The 17772-nt window shown below is 41.8% G+C and overlaps 1 protein-coding gene across 2 annotated transcripts in view; it reads right to left on the bottom strand.

Moving 5' to 3' along the window:
- Positions 1-94: 94 nt before the first annotated feature.
- cdh23 (cadherin-related 23) overlaps positions 95-17772 on the bottom strand; it is a 179881-nt gene continuing 162203 nt past the window's right edge. Inside the window, exons 38-69 of one of the 2 annotated variants that reach the window (XM_063491091.1) lie at positions 16871-17092; positions 16667-16786; positions 16347-16527; positions 15820-15953; positions 15325-15534; positions 14948-15055; positions 13005-13107; positions 12322-12447; positions 12021-12224; positions 11364-11822; positions 11133-11249; positions 10819-11043; positions 9978-10147; positions 9418-9555; positions 8784-8903; positions 8243-8420; positions 7826-8037; positions 7200-7394; positions 7003-7116; positions 6757-6886; positions 6217-6480; positions 5974-6135; positions 5159-5415; positions 4986-5083; positions 4728-4848; positions 4553-4632; positions 4389-4429; positions 4195-4255; positions 3170-3299; positions 2889-3008; positions 2475-2585; positions 95-2086 (exon numbers count right to left, since the gene is read on the bottom strand). In XM_063491091.1, coding sequence (XP_063347161.1) covers positions 1745-2086; positions 2475-2585; positions 2889-3008; positions 3170-3299; positions 4195-4255; positions 4389-4429; positions 4553-4632; positions 4728-4848; positions 4986-5083; positions 5159-5415; positions 5974-6135; positions 6217-6480; positions 6757-6886; positions 7003-7116; positions 7200-7394; positions 7826-8037; positions 8243-8420; positions 8784-8903; positions 9418-9555; positions 9978-10147; positions 10819-11043; positions 11133-11249; positions 11364-11822; positions 12021-12224; positions 12322-12447; positions 13005-13107; positions 14948-15055; positions 15325-15534; positions 15820-15953; positions 16347-16527; positions 16667-16786; positions 16871-17092 — 5253 coding nt within the window. In that variant the 3' untranslated portion in view covers positions 95-1744. The remainder of the gene's footprint in view (positions 2087-2474; positions 2586-2888; positions 3009-3169; positions 3300-4194; positions 4256-4388; positions 4430-4552; positions 4633-4727; positions 4849-4985; positions 5084-5158; positions 5416-5973; positions 6136-6216; positions 6481-6756; positions 6887-7002; positions 7117-7199; positions 7395-7825; positions 8038-8242; positions 8421-8783; positions 8904-9417; positions 9556-9977; positions 10148-10818; positions 11044-11132; positions 11250-11363; positions 11823-12020; positions 12225-12321; positions 12448-13004; positions 13108-14947; positions 15056-15324; positions 15535-15819; positions 15954-16346; positions 16528-16666; positions 16787-16870; positions 17093-17772) is intronic. The other variant, XM_063491089.1, reaches the window with a different exon arrangement.

Raw genomic sequence — 17772 nt, 5'->3', positions numbered from 1 at the left:
GCTCCCTAATACCAGTGTGTTCCACTAGGAGGCAGTATTTACCACCTCACCACAGTTGCTAAGTCTTTTTTTGTAGTTCAAAGACCTTCCAGAATTCAATATTATTAGTATTATGTTCCCACTTAAGCTTTTGTTTGCGGGTAGAACAGACGTCAACTGTGAGGTAACTGGGGGACTAATATTTAGGCTTATTAATGTTTATTTTCAGATTCCCAGGCTTTTGTTCCTGCCCGAGCTCGTTCTGCTGCATCAGACACCAGACTTATGGCAACATCTACTGAGGTCAGAGGCCATTGCATAAGTCTTTTTATTACCACAGACCATCCCACAACATTTCCCAACACAGATCTCAGGGCTGGTGACAAAAATGACAAAGAAATAAAAACTTACAAAATGGGAATATAAAAAAATCATTATTTTTTTTAAAACACACCACTCATCAGAAACAGCATTAGTTGTCCTGCAAAGGAAAACAGAACGACATGTCACCATAGCACAAAATACACATACTCCAAACATCCAAAGTTGTTCCCTACCGATTTTGGTAAGCCAGCATATTTTTTTTTCTTCAAAAATATCTTTTAATTCCATCACATATTCTAGAAAATAAAAAAATAAAGCAAACATTGCTCATTGGAGCATGACTTTTACTCCCTCAGGTGGCAGTGTAAAGTCTCAGTGGGCACAATGCCTTCATTATGTCTATAAAATGGGATAATTCATAGTTTCCCCATCTATAAGTCTTTATCAAGGCTTTCTCTAACTGCCCTTAATATCAAAGATTTATTTTCTCCCTGTAACCCCAGTACCAGATAACAGTCATCCTTCGTCCACCATGTTCATCATTTGAGAAGTCTTCCTCTTCTTATGCAGATTCTTGCTTTAACACAGACACAGTTATGCTCTAAAAAGTGAGCTGGACTAGAGTCTGAATGTTGTCTGCTGCTCTTCAGACCTTTTTGTGACGATCAAAAAGAGCTCAGGCCTCCTCATCCCTTTGTGTGAGGCGAAAACGCCACTCCGTGAGCATCACTGGGAAAATACAGCAGTTCCCCTGTATCCATAAAGTGTTCATCAATAAAGTCCCAACAACAACATCTAATATCTCATTCAACACAGACATAGGCATCTTTCAATAAGGAAAAATATCAGCGTGATAAGGAATTGTTATTTTCTCAGTCTCCCATTGACGGCCATCCGCTGGTCTGAGTGTGTGTAGCATCATTTTTATTCTGTTTATTTATTTTGAGTGTGTGTGTGCATTTGTGTGAGTGTCTGCAGTCCAGGCGTGACTTCAAAAAGTTTAGTGAAAATGAGGCACCTTCTGACGATTTTAAGGTCGTGGTTCAACAAGCTTCTCCCACAGGGAGGCTTAGTCTCTCTTTTCCACTCAGCTCTTCAAACAAAAGCTGATGAAACCAGTTTTTTTTTCTGTCTCACTGAAGGAAAATGTCGAGCTTGTCACTTTTCTTTATTAATATGTTTTCTTTTTAAATAAACCATCTCTTGACAAAATCCAACATGGGACCGTTTCCAATGTAAGATCCACCGACGCTAACCCAGTGCTGCGTTCGTCCTTTATCAGGATGTCTCAATGATGCACTGACGTTCGATGATGTTCCCTAGACTACACACACTCCTCCTCCAGTCCTTCCCAAACTTATCAGGGTGGCGGTGTGGAGGCACAAGGACACACACACACACGAGTCGTGGTTTGCTCTCAGACCAGCGAGGCCTCGGCTAGTCATAACTCTGTGATCTCCAGCGGACTCTCGGACAGGGTGTCCCCATCCTTGTGGCGGTGCATCGGGGTGGACTTTGCAGACTCTGTACGGGCGTTGCGCTCAGAGTACAGCACCCCATCAGAATTGAGTGCCTCCAGAGAACGTGCCAGGGCCCGCTGGTCGTCCTCAGGGAGGCTGTTGAGGTCAGACGTGAGGAGCGTGCCTGTGCTGCCGTGGACCACGTGCACACCCTCAGACCCTTTCAACTCCACAGGAAGCTTGTGCTTGAAACGGAGAGTGCCCCGACCTCCACCCATACCCAGATGCTCATCGTCCTCGTCATCCAAATCGCTCTGGATCAGCTGTTAAAGGAGGACAGGAGAGGAGAGGGAGAGTGAATGAAGCTGCTAGCTATTAATGCTGGGATTAAAATGCATTAGGTTGATAAAGAAATAGCTTTGACAAGGTGCTGGAAAGGAGTAAATCAGTGGAATGAAACAGAAGTGAAATTAGTAGGTCACTGGAAGAAAAACACTTGAAACAAATAATCAGCAAATTTTAAGCTTAAACTCGGTTTGACCTGAAGTCTGGTTCACAGTACACGAGAAAGGAGAACCAGCAAGAAGGAATCACGTCAGAGTACGCAGACAAGATGTCAGAAAGGGAACTGAGAGAAATAGAAGATCATTCTCCAGCAGACAGGAACACCTTCAGCAGGTGCAGATAGATCATCCGTTTTTTGTAGCCCACCTCAGTGACAGATGAGATGTCTCCTTCGGTTGTGGATGCTGTGACAAGCCGTGCTGCAAAGAGCTTTTTCAGTCTCAGGTAGTCGTCCAGGACCACCTTGAGCAGGGAACCCTGACAGGATGGCAGTCATGATCAAACATAGTATGTAACACCATCCACCTTTGCACACCCGCGCTGTCACAGGACAGATAAGTAAGAATCCAGAGCAGGAAGGCCTATCCCGGAAGGCATGTTAAAAGCCTATAATAGAGTCCTCAGGGTCTGCCTCTATATTTTATACTCAGGACCTCCTCCACTTCTTAAAAATAGGGGAAGGCTTGAGTTCTGGGACAAGAAGCTGTCCCGACAATTATGAGATGGATGGAGCAAAAATAAAAAAGAAAGCATGTGTGAGTGCATTACTCCTGGTCTCACCTTGATAGGGCCCTCCCTCATGATATGGCCCAGTTTAGCAATGTTGTCGTACTCCTGAATTGCTGCCCTCAAGTAACGATCATCCTCAGGTTTCGCTTGAGGCTCTCGACCAAATGTGCCCTGTGAGAACAAATGGTGAAAACGTTATGGTAGAGTATTTCATGGTAAACGATACAAACTCCCATACTCAACATCTCTGAGTATTAAAACACATAGCAAAATTGTATCTATTAATATACTTGGGGTGTTGTTGAGAAATACAAATGGATGTTGGTACTGACGTGAGTGCGTGCAGGGCTGTTCCACAGGTCAGTTATCTCACTCAGGTTCTCAGGCAGGTCATCCTCATGGTCAGCCTGAGCAGCCAGCTCCAGGTTGCGACAGAATGGGTCCAGCCACACTGGATTGGCCCTGCAGAAGCATTAAATCCATCAGTGAGAGGTTACACAAAGGACCTTGCCTTTGAAAGCATCAAAATAAGCTTCAAGAAAATGGTTAATTCAAATGAACTTCCTTATCTATGGAGAAAGGAAAGAAATGATTGGATTATGTGTTTCTTTTCTCATAATTTGTTGTGCTATAGACACGCTGAAGACACCTAATTATGGTGAAAACAGCTCAAATAGTCATCTCAATGCAGTTAACTATGATTTTTACAACTCTTTTGTCTGTAAGCTAATTATAAAGCTAATGCGCAGTTAGCTTAGTTTGATATAATGACACTGGAAAAAGCTAGCCCGGAGCTATGCAGAGATAACCTTTAACACTTACTAATTAACATGTTAGTCTTGCTGTCACATGTTAAAACAACACTTTACGGTTTTGTGAGGAATTAAATTCTGATAATATTTCTTGGGGTTGCAGGACGATGATTTTTAACTTTCAACTTTTTAGGTTGTTCACTAGTTTTGTAGACTGGTCTTTATATTTTCTTGAGCATTTTGGAGCATTTCATTCAGCTTACTTCCTGTTTTATTTTGATAAAATCTAGTGGTGACTAGTGTTTAGTTTTACTTCCCCTCCTGTATCACTGTCTTTCATTATTGTCAAGTGTCTTGTCTCCATCCTGTGCCCTGCTCTTCTTCTGTCCTTTGCTGCAGTGTCTGTTAACCTCCTCTGTTATATAATTAATAAATATACTTATTAAACATTTATTTGTTTATTGTTTTCTAAGTCAAGGAGAGGCATGCCTGAAAAAACAGAACTTGTCAAACAACAAAACTCAAGTGAGAACTTGGTTGTAAGTGAGAACTTCTTGTAAATAATGTTAGCCAATAAAGTGTTAAAAATAAAGCTATTATCTTACCCCTCAAAGGAGTACTTGTTAGTGTTGGGCATGTCCAGGATATCCATTAGACCCTGGTTTCCTGTGAGGTAGAGGAAAGTTCGATATAATGGAAAAACAGCAACTGATATTTTGTACTGTACATCAGCAGATAGCAAAGTCATTTCCTGATCAACAGATAAAGGGACCGTCCCATCAGTCAAGCTGCTTCTCACCTGTTGATCCTGCGACAATTGCTTTCAACTTCCTCTCATGTCTGCATCAAACAAAAAGACACATTATGAGATCATAAACATGTTGATCAGCTGCTCAGACTGGTAGCGTGACTGAGCGAGTTTCAAACAATGTAAACAAATGTGCCTTAATACAAAATTCTTACACTCTGCGATAATGCCAATTCATTGTGACAAACAAAATCCCCGCAAAGCACAGCAGCACAGCCAAGATAATGATGACCAGCTGTGAAAGAGAAAAAGAAAGACACCTTAAAAGCACTAAAACCAAATAACATCTGCAGCAGGTTGGAGACTTCCAGAGTTGGCAGCTTTGCACACCTGCAGAGTAGAGATGTCGTCTGGCAGTTTGTCCCCAACAGCTGGCTGAACGTCCACAACATTGTATTTTCTGAACAGGTTTCTCAGCTGCTCTTTGTTTTCATCGATCATCTGAATAACCCTGCAAAGTATTAAAAACAGGAAATCGGTTCAGAATGTGTAGTCCTTATATAAAAGAGGCCTTACTGCATTGGCCTTATTATGCCTAGTGAATCAAAGTGCAACCACGCTGCTTTGGAGCGCTAGTGCATACACGACCTTTCAACGTCTAGGATGGTGTTGGTCTGATTGTTGACAACGTGGATGAGCATATCAGTCTGAACATAGCTCACTCTGCCCTTCTTGTCCACATGAAACTGAAAAAAAGGGTCAAAGATGTCAGATATCTACACACTGCAAACAAATCAAAGCATTTCTCAAGAAAGCCTAACCTGTATGTCGTCTAAATTGACAATAGCACCGGTGATGTTGGAGAGCAGGTTGATGAAATCTTCCTGGTTTGCACGAACAAAATCGGGAATCTCATTGAAGACTATCTTGACCCTCTGGTCGTCCCGGAGAATATAGATATTCACATTAGTTGTTGTGCTGTGTCCAGCGAAATCACACGCCAAAATCTCAAGCTGAAAGTAGCCGGGATTAAAGGCTGTGAAGAGATCGTAAGTGCGGATGATGCCATCTGTCAAACCTGTGGAAATCAAGGGACAGCATTGTTTCTGTGTAAGAAATTTGCTTCACTCAGGAGCAAATAAGACTTTTGTCACTGTATGTACACCAGTACAACTGAAACCATGCAGAAAAGATCTGAAAATAGGCGGTGGTTTAAGTAACTTTCTCTGCGTGGGAAAATGGTTATGGGAAGCAAAATGTTCATGTGTGAGGACACTGTTACTATTCGTTAACTCGGTTTTAATAAAGCCATATCAATTCCTATGATTTGTTTGCAAACGAGTTCAAAGTCTGAACTTACTCATTTGTGACAGAGTCCGCCTTATCTTTTAAAACAATATATGAACAGTTTTTCATCAAGTTTTTATTATGAGATGTTTGACATCTGCATTGTCTTTAAATCTCTAGCCATTGCTACACAGTGTTTTTGCCCTGTAGAATTCCCAAATACTTGTTGTGCAAGTTTCTTAAATTTCTTTTTTCTCACAGGTCAAAATGTACCCAAGATTAAAATACAATGCATTTCGGTTCCCCCTTCAGAGGATTTGCATTACAGCAATGCATTATAGAAACGCACCGATGATGAACATATTTCCAACATCCTCACTGCCGTTGTTCTGTGAGTGGAAGTAGCGGATCGTAACAATGTGGTACTGGACCACGCTGTTGTTGCCTATATCATTATCTATAGCCACCAACTTGATAAGCTCTGAGCCCACTTTGGCATTTGCTGCAACTCCTAAAACAAGAAAGAAATGTATAAAGTAAATGTCGGCATCACATAGTCCATCATACAGATTTATGCAGGAAAGCAGGTTACCTGCAGTGTACTCTGTCTTTATGAAGCGTGGTGTCTGGTCATTGATGTCTTCCAGTTCAATCCGGACTTCCAGCAGACTGGGGTCTTGAGCCGGATCCAGAGCTTTAGCCCGTAATGACCTCTGACCCCTGGGGGGAGTCCAGCTTTTGTTGCTGGAAGCCTTGATTATGATGGAGTAGACTGGGATCTCCTCTCGGTCCAGATCTTTGAGCACTTTTAACTCTCCATCTAGACTCAAGCCAAAGTTTCCATCGCTGTTTCCTCCTTCAGGAAGAGACGCATTTGGCCACATTAAACACTGAAGCTTCAAAGAGTGAACAACGACAGCTAGATCCATACAAATGTCTTCATTATTCTCAAGCTTTTGAAGTACAAGGACTTTCATATGGCCACACAATAGAGATACAATAAGTTAGGAAAAACTTGTTTTATAATCTTCCTAAATTCAAGACTTTGGCTAAATCAGTTATTGAACTGACTGAGAAAAAAAATCACAGTTAACAGCAAAAACATGCTACTGTGTGTAGAGCACCGAGTGACCTGCAATAAAGTAGTAGACGATTGCATTGGAGCCCTCATCGGCGTCCACAGCTCTGGTTATGTTGCCCACAATGGTTCCTGGAGGGGAGTGCTCAGGCACTGTCAGCTTCTGGTAAGGCAAGCCACCACGCTGGGAAGTGCACACACACACAGACCATGGGAAAATATTACATAAAAACACATGAACACGATCTCTTATGTACAGATGACCACATTTATGATGTATTCCTAGATCTGTGCGCTCACAGGCGGTTTGAGGAAGACAGGCTCATTGTCGTCGATGTCCGACAGCGCCACCTGCAGAGGCTGTGTGGTCTCATAAGGCACTGGCTGGCCCATGTCACGGGCCACAATAATAAGCTGAGAGAACAGTTTGCACAGGGTTAACGTCACATACCTACAATTACACCAACTGAAAACACAAACAAACTCTGGTGACTCACGCTAAGCAAGGCCTGCTTCTCTCGGTCAAGCTTTGCAGTAGTAGTAATGACTCCAGTCACGGCATCAATGTGAAAGTTTTCCCAGTCTCTGTTACCGGCTCCCGTCTGCAGGAAGGCATAGCGCACTTCTCCATTGAGCCCCTCATCAGCATCTGTAGCATGCACTTCATACACCACCAGTTCTGGACGTTGTTCCTGTACAGAGCAAAGAAGGGCAGTGTTTGTGTGACGTGAACTAAATAACCTATCTATATTACTCAAATGCAAGAAATCTGTGGTTTATGAGAGGTTTCTATATTGTGATATGGTATGATGTCTCTCAGTTGGAAGATAAACAACTCTTGAAAGACCACAACCAAACCACAATAAGGGTTCTTTATTAGAGCCACTTATGATACTGATGGAGTGTCAGACAAATATGACTAATCCACATGAAATACATTTTATTAGCAGTGTATTAAAAAGGAAGTAAAAGTATAAGTTCAACTCTTCACAGTAAAACCACTGACTCATTTCTTTTGAGCATCATAGTAGCACTAGAGTAAAGAAATCAGGACATATATATCCTTGACAAAAGCACATGCTGACAACAATGAATTAAACAAGGCTGTGAATGCAGATAGTACCTCTAAGATATGGATGATGGTTCCATTGGCTGGCCTAACAAACACAGGTCTGTTGTCATTGACGTCTATGACTGTGATAATCAGGTCCGCTGTGCCCCATAGGGGGGGACGCCCCTGGTCTGTAGCCACCACAGTCAGGTTGAAACGTTCCGACGACTGAAGTAGACGTCGAGATCGCACCAGTCCTGTGTTTGGATCCAGGGAGAATGCATCTAAAAAAGCGCAAGAGAAGACAAAGTTGTAATTCTATTCTCTTTCCACCAATTATATAAGTGATTAAAAAGTAAAGTGTGGATATTTATTGGAAGAATTCAAGCTGTACCTAAGGTAGTAACTTTTAATTCAAAGCATAGTTCATTGAAAAGATTTAGTCATGTGACCCTATTGAGGATTTTATTGCATCTTGCGTCTTCATACCTGAATGGGGTCCCAACATGTTGTAGAGTACTGCGCCATTCTCGCCTTCATCCAGGTCAGTAGCCTTTATTGTTATCACAGAAGTACCACTGGGCTCATTCTCAAACACACTGGTGTTGTACACTCGCTCTGAGAAGCGCGGCCGATAATCGTTGATATCGAGAACAGTCACCAGGACCTAATTTAACACATTATAATGCAAAAGGATATTAGGGATAGTATTAGCTTGGGCTTTAAGATCTGCAGAGTTTAGCTCAGCACACAGTTAAAATAATAGTTCAAATTATAAAAATTATATATATATTATCAGATAAGCATTGGCTTCAAATTCATAGATTCCCCTGGTCGACACCCTTATTAAGTATTTGATTAAGTGTTTGCATGATTTGCTATTTTTTGACTTTGACAACACAACTTGTAAAATTGGCCTATTTCTCATTTCCACAAGGGTTCAATGAATCACCCAAATACTAAAGACATATTTACAATATTATTTATGTGTAAACCAAAGATTTTTGCCATCACGAACTACGATTTCTACCTGGACAGAGTTCTCTCGTCTGTTGTTTGGACTGCCGCCGGGATTGTCTCGGGCGACAGCTGTTAAAGTGTAGTGATCCTTTGTCTCTCTGTCTAGAGGGGACAGGATGTAGATCTCTCCCTAACGCAGAAGAGAAAGAATGATGAGGGGAAGAAGTAAAAGTGTTGACTGGGAGAACATTTAGTTGACTCTGTGTTTATGACAGAACAGAAGTCAAATACGGTCAAATATGTACTGTAGATATTTTTAGGTCATTAAAATCCTTTTGCATAAACTTGTGTTTCCTGGTAGTATGCTCCTCAGTCCTGCCAGGAGAGATAACACAGTAAAACACTCCTCACTACTCAATAAATGTCTATTTTTTTCCCCAGAGGACAGAAATTCCACATTTTCAGTGGAACCTGCTGTTCAAAGGTTATGGATTGCTTCGCTTTAACCTTTCCACTAATATCTCACACAGTGGAATGTTACTTTTACTGTAACTACTCTGAGATGTTTTTGTTACACTTTAAGCAAAGCTTTGTCATTTTGGATTCTCTAGGAAATGCTAAAACAAAACTCTAATTACAGAAACAAAAATAAAGCAATTTTATTTACACTAGATCAGATTTTGCTGGCGTATGAGTTCACTTACAGTAGATGGTCTGATTCCAAACTTGCCCTCTCCATCTACCAGGCTGTACTCAATCACTGCAAAGAGGCCAGAATCAGCATCTGTAGCACGGACGCGAACTATGGTGGTGCCTAAGTCTACATTCTCAAACACAGGCTCCTACAAACAAGAAAAAAAGAACAACAAAAACACTCTTGCAGTACAATGCTTGATGACATTGCAAAGCAAGCTCATTTTTACAGTTAATACACTGGTGGCAGTTTACGGTGGTGAATTAATTTCATGGATTTTGTGTGCTCTGATTCATAATTTAATGACTTTGTCATTTCTCGGTTTGCTGTGTTTTGTCCTTTTCGGGCTCACGTGTGCTGGTACTTTATTTAATTTAGACATAGATGTAACTAATGACACTAATAACACTGGCATCCTGAGGCTTGTACTTCTCCTGCTGTAGGCTCTTAAAATTTCCACAAATATCAAGTTTAAGCAGTGATCACAGAGAATATAGAAACATTTTAAGCAACAGTCCTACACAAATTTGCTTCAGTTGTGTTCGTGTTTCTTAACATCCTCTTTAATACCTGATATGACGGTTGTACAAAGACAGGGTTGTTGTCGTTGACATCTACAATACGCAGATAAACTGGCAGCTCAGCAATCCTGGGAGGAGTGCCATGGTCCTGAGCACGAATTGTAAAATTCAGCCATTGGACCTGCTCAAAATCCACCGTCTGGTTGGCTACGATCTTACCTAGAAAAAAATGGTATCACAATGATAGTCACAGTCAACATTCATATACTATAGCCTGTGTTTATATTTTAAACTTGCATGACAACAAGTATGGAAAAGTATAATAGAAACACAATTACAATAAAAATAAGTCAAATAAAAAAATAAATCTAGTAAATAGTCGCTTGTAAATCTCATAAACCCATATTTTCACAGTATAGAACATAGAAAACTTATTTAAACTGAGAAAATGTACCAGTTTAAGAGAAATATTTTCTTATTTTGTTCTGTAGATTATGAGACATTGAAAGTGTTTGCAATTTTACATTATTATATTATTCTGAAATCCTTTTACAGATGCAGTTTTTTTTTTTTGCCTCTGCCCTCTTTACTCCTGAGCTTACTCTCAGTTTACTTCATTAGTTGCAAAATGTTTCAAAATGTGGCACCATCCCAAGTTTTTTGAGACATGTCAAATTCAAAATGAGCTAATATTTTTCATTAAATATAAAAAATATTTCAGTTCAAACATGTGTTTTTGTTGTATACTGTGAATAAAATAAGATTAGCAAATCATTGCATTCTGTTTTATTTGATGTTCCAAGTAACAGCACACAGCATCTTAAATGAAAGCAAATCTAAAACTGGTGCATGCTGCATTTGTTGACAGCATGCAGCCAACGACAGCCCACCAACTGAAGGGTCCTCTAGTCTAACGTATCCCCCTCGAGGCAAGTGAAGCAGTTGGTAGATGATCTGGCCATTGGGGCCCTTGTCTGGATCTACAGCTGACACTGACAACAGCGTTGTGCCTGGCTGAGCTCCTTCTAAAATCTTCTCTGTGAAGTTAGTCACTCCAAAAGGCCGGAAACGAGGAGCATTGTCATTTACATCCAACACGTTGATGGTTAATCTTGCTGTAGAGGAGATCATGATATGAGAGATAAGTGGAAACTGGATAAGTGGAAATCACTTATAATAAACTGAAGGTTAAAGAGTCACTTACCATTGGGAACACTGCCTGACCTGTCAATAACATCGCTGGCATTGTCATGTACAGACACAATGATCTCAAATGTAGCTACCAGCTCTCTGTTGAGAGGGTTGCGTACAAATACCGCACCTGAAAGTCCATATAAAGACACAAAAGACCTGATATAGCCAGTATCCATCATCATTACTCAAAGTAAAGCTTTTTAGATCTAAACATACATCGCGGTAGAAATATATGTCTCACCTGTGTGTAGATCAATCCCAAAGGACTCCTGGAGCCCATCCACTGGGTTGTTCCCATCATCCTTTGCCTCCACGGAAATAATGTAATACTCCAGCCGCGGATGCAGATCAGGGTCCTCGGCGGTCAGCGTGGCTACCACCACACCGCGTGGAGTGGACTCATTGACGTTTATCATGGTTACAGGCTGTATAAAACGTGGCCGTGAGTCGTTGACATCATCCAGGATAACAGTCAGGGTGGCCGTGCCAGACAAAGGGGGTGTGCCACGGTCAGTTGCTATGATGACAAGACGGTAGGATCCGCGCTCCTCTCTGTCAAGCGTGGTGTTGCCCACTAAGACAGCGCCAGACAGTGCTTCGACCACAAAACGGTCCTCGGCGCCACTTTCCAACCGGTACGTCAGCCATCCGTTAGAGCCAGAGTCAGCATCGGTGGCAGACAGCTGAGTCACCACAACACCTGGAAGAGACAAAGTAATGACTGGAGAGCAAACACACTGGCGTATACCCACACACACACATTGTGATCAGGTATTGCTACCCCGAAGACAAAAAGCCCCTAAACCTCATACAGTGGAGGGGTAATACTTTTGTTTCAACGCCCCTCCTCCCATCCCACTCACTGACCCAGATCTTGGAAACAAAGCAAAGCACACACCAGTGGGGCTGTTTTCAGGAAGTCGAACGCTGAAACTGGACGGGCTAAAGACAGGAGGGTTGTCATTTTGATCCAGGATGGTAACTGTGAGAGGTACGCTGTTGTTTAAACCTCCTATGTCCTCCGCAACCAGAAACAGCTCTACACGAGGCTCCTGAAATGCCTCTCGGTCCAACTTTGCTCCCCGGCGCACAAGTATCACACCTGGAGGGAGATACAGACTTTACCATCACACCTTTTTTATTTTTTTAAAAAAAAGAAGACATTCTTCTTTCTTGTTACTGGAGAGTCACAATGTTACCGGTATCAGCATCTACGGTAAAGAGGTCCACCCTTGGTCCCAGCAGGCGGTACTTCACCACAGCATTATGTCCAATGTCTTTATCCTCAGCTAGAACTGGTCCATTTAAAACTGTTACAGTGGTTCCTACAAGACAGACAAAGATGTCAGGAATGAGGAACAAGCTGTCCTCCTAATTTAAATCAATCTGTGGTCAAAAGAAAAGTCATCTTAATTATTACACACCGAAAATTATTCACAGAAAATTCTTTGCTTTTCTTCTTTAAAAAGTAGTCATTATTTGGGGATAGCATTAGGCTTGAAACTTCTGCTGACTTTAGTCTCATAAGATTTCAAAAATAACATTGATCATCAGTCCTTACAAGGTAAAGGACTTTTGGAAGAAGTCTTCTGTACTGAGTCCCCGGGTCATGTGTTTTTTATTTGTGTTTTGAACAAATGTATTTTGTATAGCTCTGAAGTGTATTTATAATACAAGACTATTTGTAACCCCTTATCTCAAAAATCACTCGACAAAGTGAAGAAAAAAAAGCCTTCGCTGAACACGAACTGTGTGCAAACAGATTCAGGAAGTGGGTTAGACAGTGCTACAGACCATGTTGCTCTGCCATGCAGTTATAGGTTGCAAAGGTAGACACACACGCACACACACACACACACACACACACACACACGGATGCTACCTGCAGCAGAGTTTTCTGTGATTTCAGCCCTGTAGCTGGTCCTGGTAAACACAGGCCTATTGTCATTCTCATCCAAAATGGTGATAACCAAGAAGTCTGAATCCTGCATGTGTGGGACAAAAGATTCATGGAAAGAAAATGCTTGGAAGACTGTGTGACACAGCAAGCAAGAGACAAATATAGGTCAGTCAACCTGCAAACTAATATAGAGATATCAGAAGTCAGATCAGACAGATTTTGCACTACTTTGTTGCATGCACTAATAGACTCTTAGCGGTTCGCGTCTCTGCAGCCAAGAAGAACAGTTTCACACCTTTTCCCACAGATGCATGGTACGTTTAAAGAAAACCTCACAACTGCAGTTTGATGAACTCTGTTACTCTCACTTTAAAAAGACCACATATGAACAGGATGCAGGAAGTAAAGTATCAAAAATACCAAACAGGTGGGACATAGGTGTAAACAGAAGTGTCTTATAACTCTTAAAGTATCAAAATTATATAACTTTCAAAGATGAACTTCATTTGAAATCACGTATCACTGTACCTAGTAGAGCAAAATGGGCATAGAAAAACTTTAGATTGAAAGTTTTGTTATTTTTCTTACATGAATCCACCGTTTGCACTTTGCACTTTTTACATTATGTAACTTTTACAGTTGTGATCAAAGGTTTGTATACAGTCATCATGGGCATGAATATCATGGTAAATTTGTCACGATTCAACTGAGTGGCAGGTGTTTATCTCTGTTCTCCCTGTGCCCTAGAGGAGACTGTACTCCTGCTCTGGTTAAACCAGTCATCTGTGCCCGTCTTCCGTTCCTGTGTTTCCCTAAGAAGTCTCCCCCTCCACCTCACTGACGCTCCGCACATCTTCCCCATATTTTATATATTCATGTAAATAGTTGTTTAATATCTTGTGGGGTTGTTGTGGGTTTTGATGTTCGTAAATGGCTTTGATACCACTGAATAAATCAAGTGTAAATTCATCGCTGTTACTGACTGAGTAACAGTCTGCTTTTGGGTCCTTTCCCTCAAGCTGGCCTCCGGGCTGCCTTGTGACAAACATCGGCTTTTAAACTTTTAAAACTTTTCTTTTTCCAGTACAGCATGCATACATGCTTTTGGTAGACATCAACAAGCTTTTGCATAATTTAGGCTGGATATTTGACCATTCTCCTTGGTAGATTTGGTAGAATTCATATACATTAGTTGGTTTCCTGGCACATGCTAGTTTTAAGCATAGGGTTGAGGTTGGGGCTTTAGGAACACCAATCAAAAAGCTTAACGTTTACTTCTATATCCACTGCAAACCCAGTTTTGATGTGTGTTTGGATCATTTTCCTGTTGGAGCACCCAGCTGTGTCAAGTTTCAATCATCAAGCTGGTGAATTTGGCATTGCGGCCAAATGTCTCGTCTGGCCATAAAATCTATTCTCCAGAAGGCATTTGGCTTGTCCATGTGAGTCAGAACTCACCACCAACACATCGCAGAAACTGACCGCCCCTCCCTGAGCCTGGTTCTGTTGCAGTTTTCCTGTTAAAAGAGTTTCTCCTTTCCACTGTCATCAAATGCTTGCTCGTAGGGGTTTCTCTCTGTTATGGAGGGCATCTGTTATTGTACACTATAAATCAACTTGAGGTCACTGTTGTTGTGATTTAGGGCTATATTACCCATTTGTGCCTTGTTCATCATTCAATCTAAAGAAATCAGCCACAGTTTGAAGGGCTCATTTACATTTCATTTACATTATGGCAAGTGCTTTTGTGAAACAACTATTTGTGCATAACCTAAAAACCACGCTTGCAGTTAAATTCCTGAGATAAGCTGCAAAGACACACTATTTTATTTGCAGGCAGATGGGTTCATTGGTCTCTCTGTGAAACTATCATGGTGGTAGCATGCGAACACTTGCAACAAATGCACACAGGAGAGTGAACTTACCCTACGAGCGATGCGGGGATTCTCTGGGTTGTCTTTGACGGTGATGGTGAGTGTGTATTCCGCTACTCGCTCTCTGTCTAGTGGTCTGTTGACCTGGACGACACCAGTCTGTGATACAAACAAGAGATCGCATATGTCACCCTTATCTAAAAGAAAGACAAATTCATATCCTGTCACATAAGCTTTTTATTTATAGTCTGTACACAGCTAATGTATATAGCTGGACTGCAGATTAAAGGGAGCCTGAACACTTTCATAGGTTAAACTAAACTGATAAACTGATCTGGGACTAAATCTAGAAGCACTTGGATGCTTCTTTAACTTCCACCACCTGCGCCACCTTTTTCAGCCTAAACCCCACCATCCAGTTCTCTCACTGTGTCATTGATGTAGAAGGCTCCATCCTGGTTGCCAGCAGTGATGTTATAAGTGAGCAGTGCGTTGCGTCCGCTGTCTGCATCTTGCGCCCGGACTCTGGCCACAGACGTGTGTACTGACGCGCCTTCACTTACACTTGTGTTGTAAGGCAGGTTAAGGAGGACTGGGTCGTTATCATTGATATCAAGGACATAAACCCCCACCAGCACCTGAAAAAAATAAGAGCCACCTTTAAAATTAAAGGCATTCAGTTCAAGCTCGTTAAACAGCTATTAATAAACCCATAAAAACATGACTTTATTATGATTTTTTATATTGTGGATTATGTGACATAATGAGATTAAATAAACTACAGCAGTCATTCAGGTGATATATAGTATTCTACATGTGGTTAGTGTGTATAGTAAGCAAATAATAGAACTTAAGCCACATTTAACACACAGTAACAGACATGGCAGAGTGTGTGGGTGCTTATGTGTGAAAGCGTGGCCCACCGAGCTGTTGCGAGACGGGGTTCCCAGATCTCGGGCTGTGACAGTGATGTTATAGAAAGCAGTGGTCTCTCTGTCGAGCTCTACATCCTTTCTCACTCGAAGCTCACCCTCCACTGGGGACACCATGAACTCGTCTGACAGAAAAACATATAAGAGAGTGGAGATGCATATCAGTGTAGAAGGGAGTGTTCCTAGGCTTCTTGTGCGACGTTATCTAAAGGTTCTCTACTTCACTAAAGGTGAAAAATGTCCCAGACCTTTACAGGACGCTGGGGATGTCCCTGAAACGCCCTGCCTCGGTTGTGAAAATGCTGCACGTCCCTTTTATACGACTTTAAACTTTGGTTACTTAATACTCAGGGTACAATGTTGCAAGGAAATTTTGGACACGTTTCCAGGAAGTGTTACGAGACGGTGCTCTTCACAATAACTGTAATGTTCTCAGGATGTTCAGAGACGTTTTGAGGTGGTAATAAAGGATTTCATAACAGTTTACCGTCACCACAGCAAATCAGTCTGATACGAACTTTGGAAATCTCCACCGGTGATGCTGTACTCCACTTTGCCATTGAGCCCGGAGTCTTCATCCCTGGCTCGGAGTGTCCACACCCGAGGCCCTGGCTGACCTTCAGTAACTTCAAAAGGTCCCTCGTAGGCTCTGGGAAAAGTGGGTGTCACGTCATTTATATCCAGGACGTTCACCAACACCTAAAGAGGGGACAGGAGGGGAGAGTCAAATGAGAGCTGGTACACAGACGAAGGCGATCCTCGATAAAATGCAGAATGCATGTGGGAGGATTTCTATGTGCGTTATTCTGTAAATATAAATATGAGTGTTCGTCATCACTGTTGTGCTAGATGTCAGGCGAAGAGCAGGTTTTGGACACTGGTCCGTAGCTGTGACCACCAGCGCATAATGTCCGTTGCTGATCTCAAAGTCCAGCTCCTTCACAGCGGTAATTCTCCCCTAAATAAACACAACATTACCAGAAGGTTAACGTTTTTCTGCTGCTGCTTGTAACGCTTCAGCATAACTGCTTTTATGTCTCACCGTGATGCTGTTGATGTTAAAAGTCTGGATCAGGTTGCCTGAAGCGATGGCATATCGCAAGGTGCCGTTCAAACCCTCATCTGGGTCAATGGCTGTTACCGTAGCGATGGTGGCACCCACTGTCTCTGGTCCCTCGCTCAGCACGGTGACGTACTCCTCCTCGGGGAACTCCGGGGCGTTATCGTTTTCATCCACAATGCGAACGTAGATGGTGGTTGAGGTCTGCATTACACACAGAGAGATACAGAAAAGCATTCACAGCTGCATGCTCTGTTTAGAGTGATTTTATTTATGTGAATGACAAAAAAAAAAGAGATTAACTTGCGGCAACTGAGGCTGCAAGGGATTGTCAATATGAGTTCATACTTCTTTTGTATTACAATTACAATGAAACTACAATGAGTTATCATCAGCTGGGCGTGCAAAGGTCAACACCACAACAAAGCAGGAGGATTTTCTGTTGAAGAGAAAACACTTGTGATGCTCTCATGTGACACTGGATATTCAGCATTCACTTTATATGAAGGAATAATAAAATAAAGAAATAAAAACAGGTGCATTGTTTGCTGAAAGAATATCTTGTGAGAACCAAAACTGCAAAATCATGAAAGTGAGCCAGAAAGCCCAGCCTGTTCCAAACCACTCATTTCTGGTTGTTCAGATCTTGACACATCAGCAGAAGTAGAGGTATCACTGCATGAGATAAAGGTCATGCAAGTTCCTGCTCCACCAGTTCCCCAACCAGTGCTGCGATAAGAAAGAGCAACTAACCTGGCCCTTCAGGCTGGGGGGGTTAAATTCGTCATTCGAATAATGCTCCAAAAACAAAACCCACCAAGTGATAACCTGAATATCACCACAGCTTTGTTTACTCTAAATAGGTTGTGGCTAAATTTAAAAAA

Source organism: Pelmatolapia mariae, linkage group LG13, assembly GCF_036321145.2.
Source record: "Pelmatolapia mariae isolate MD_Pm_ZW linkage group LG13, Pm_UMD_F_2, whole genome shotgun sequence".
NCBI classification, from domain to species: Eukaryota; Metazoa; Chordata; class Actinopteri; order Cichliformes; family Cichlidae; genus Pelmatolapia; species Pelmatolapia mariae.
This window is presented reverse-complemented; position numbering and strand designations above follow the sequence as displayed.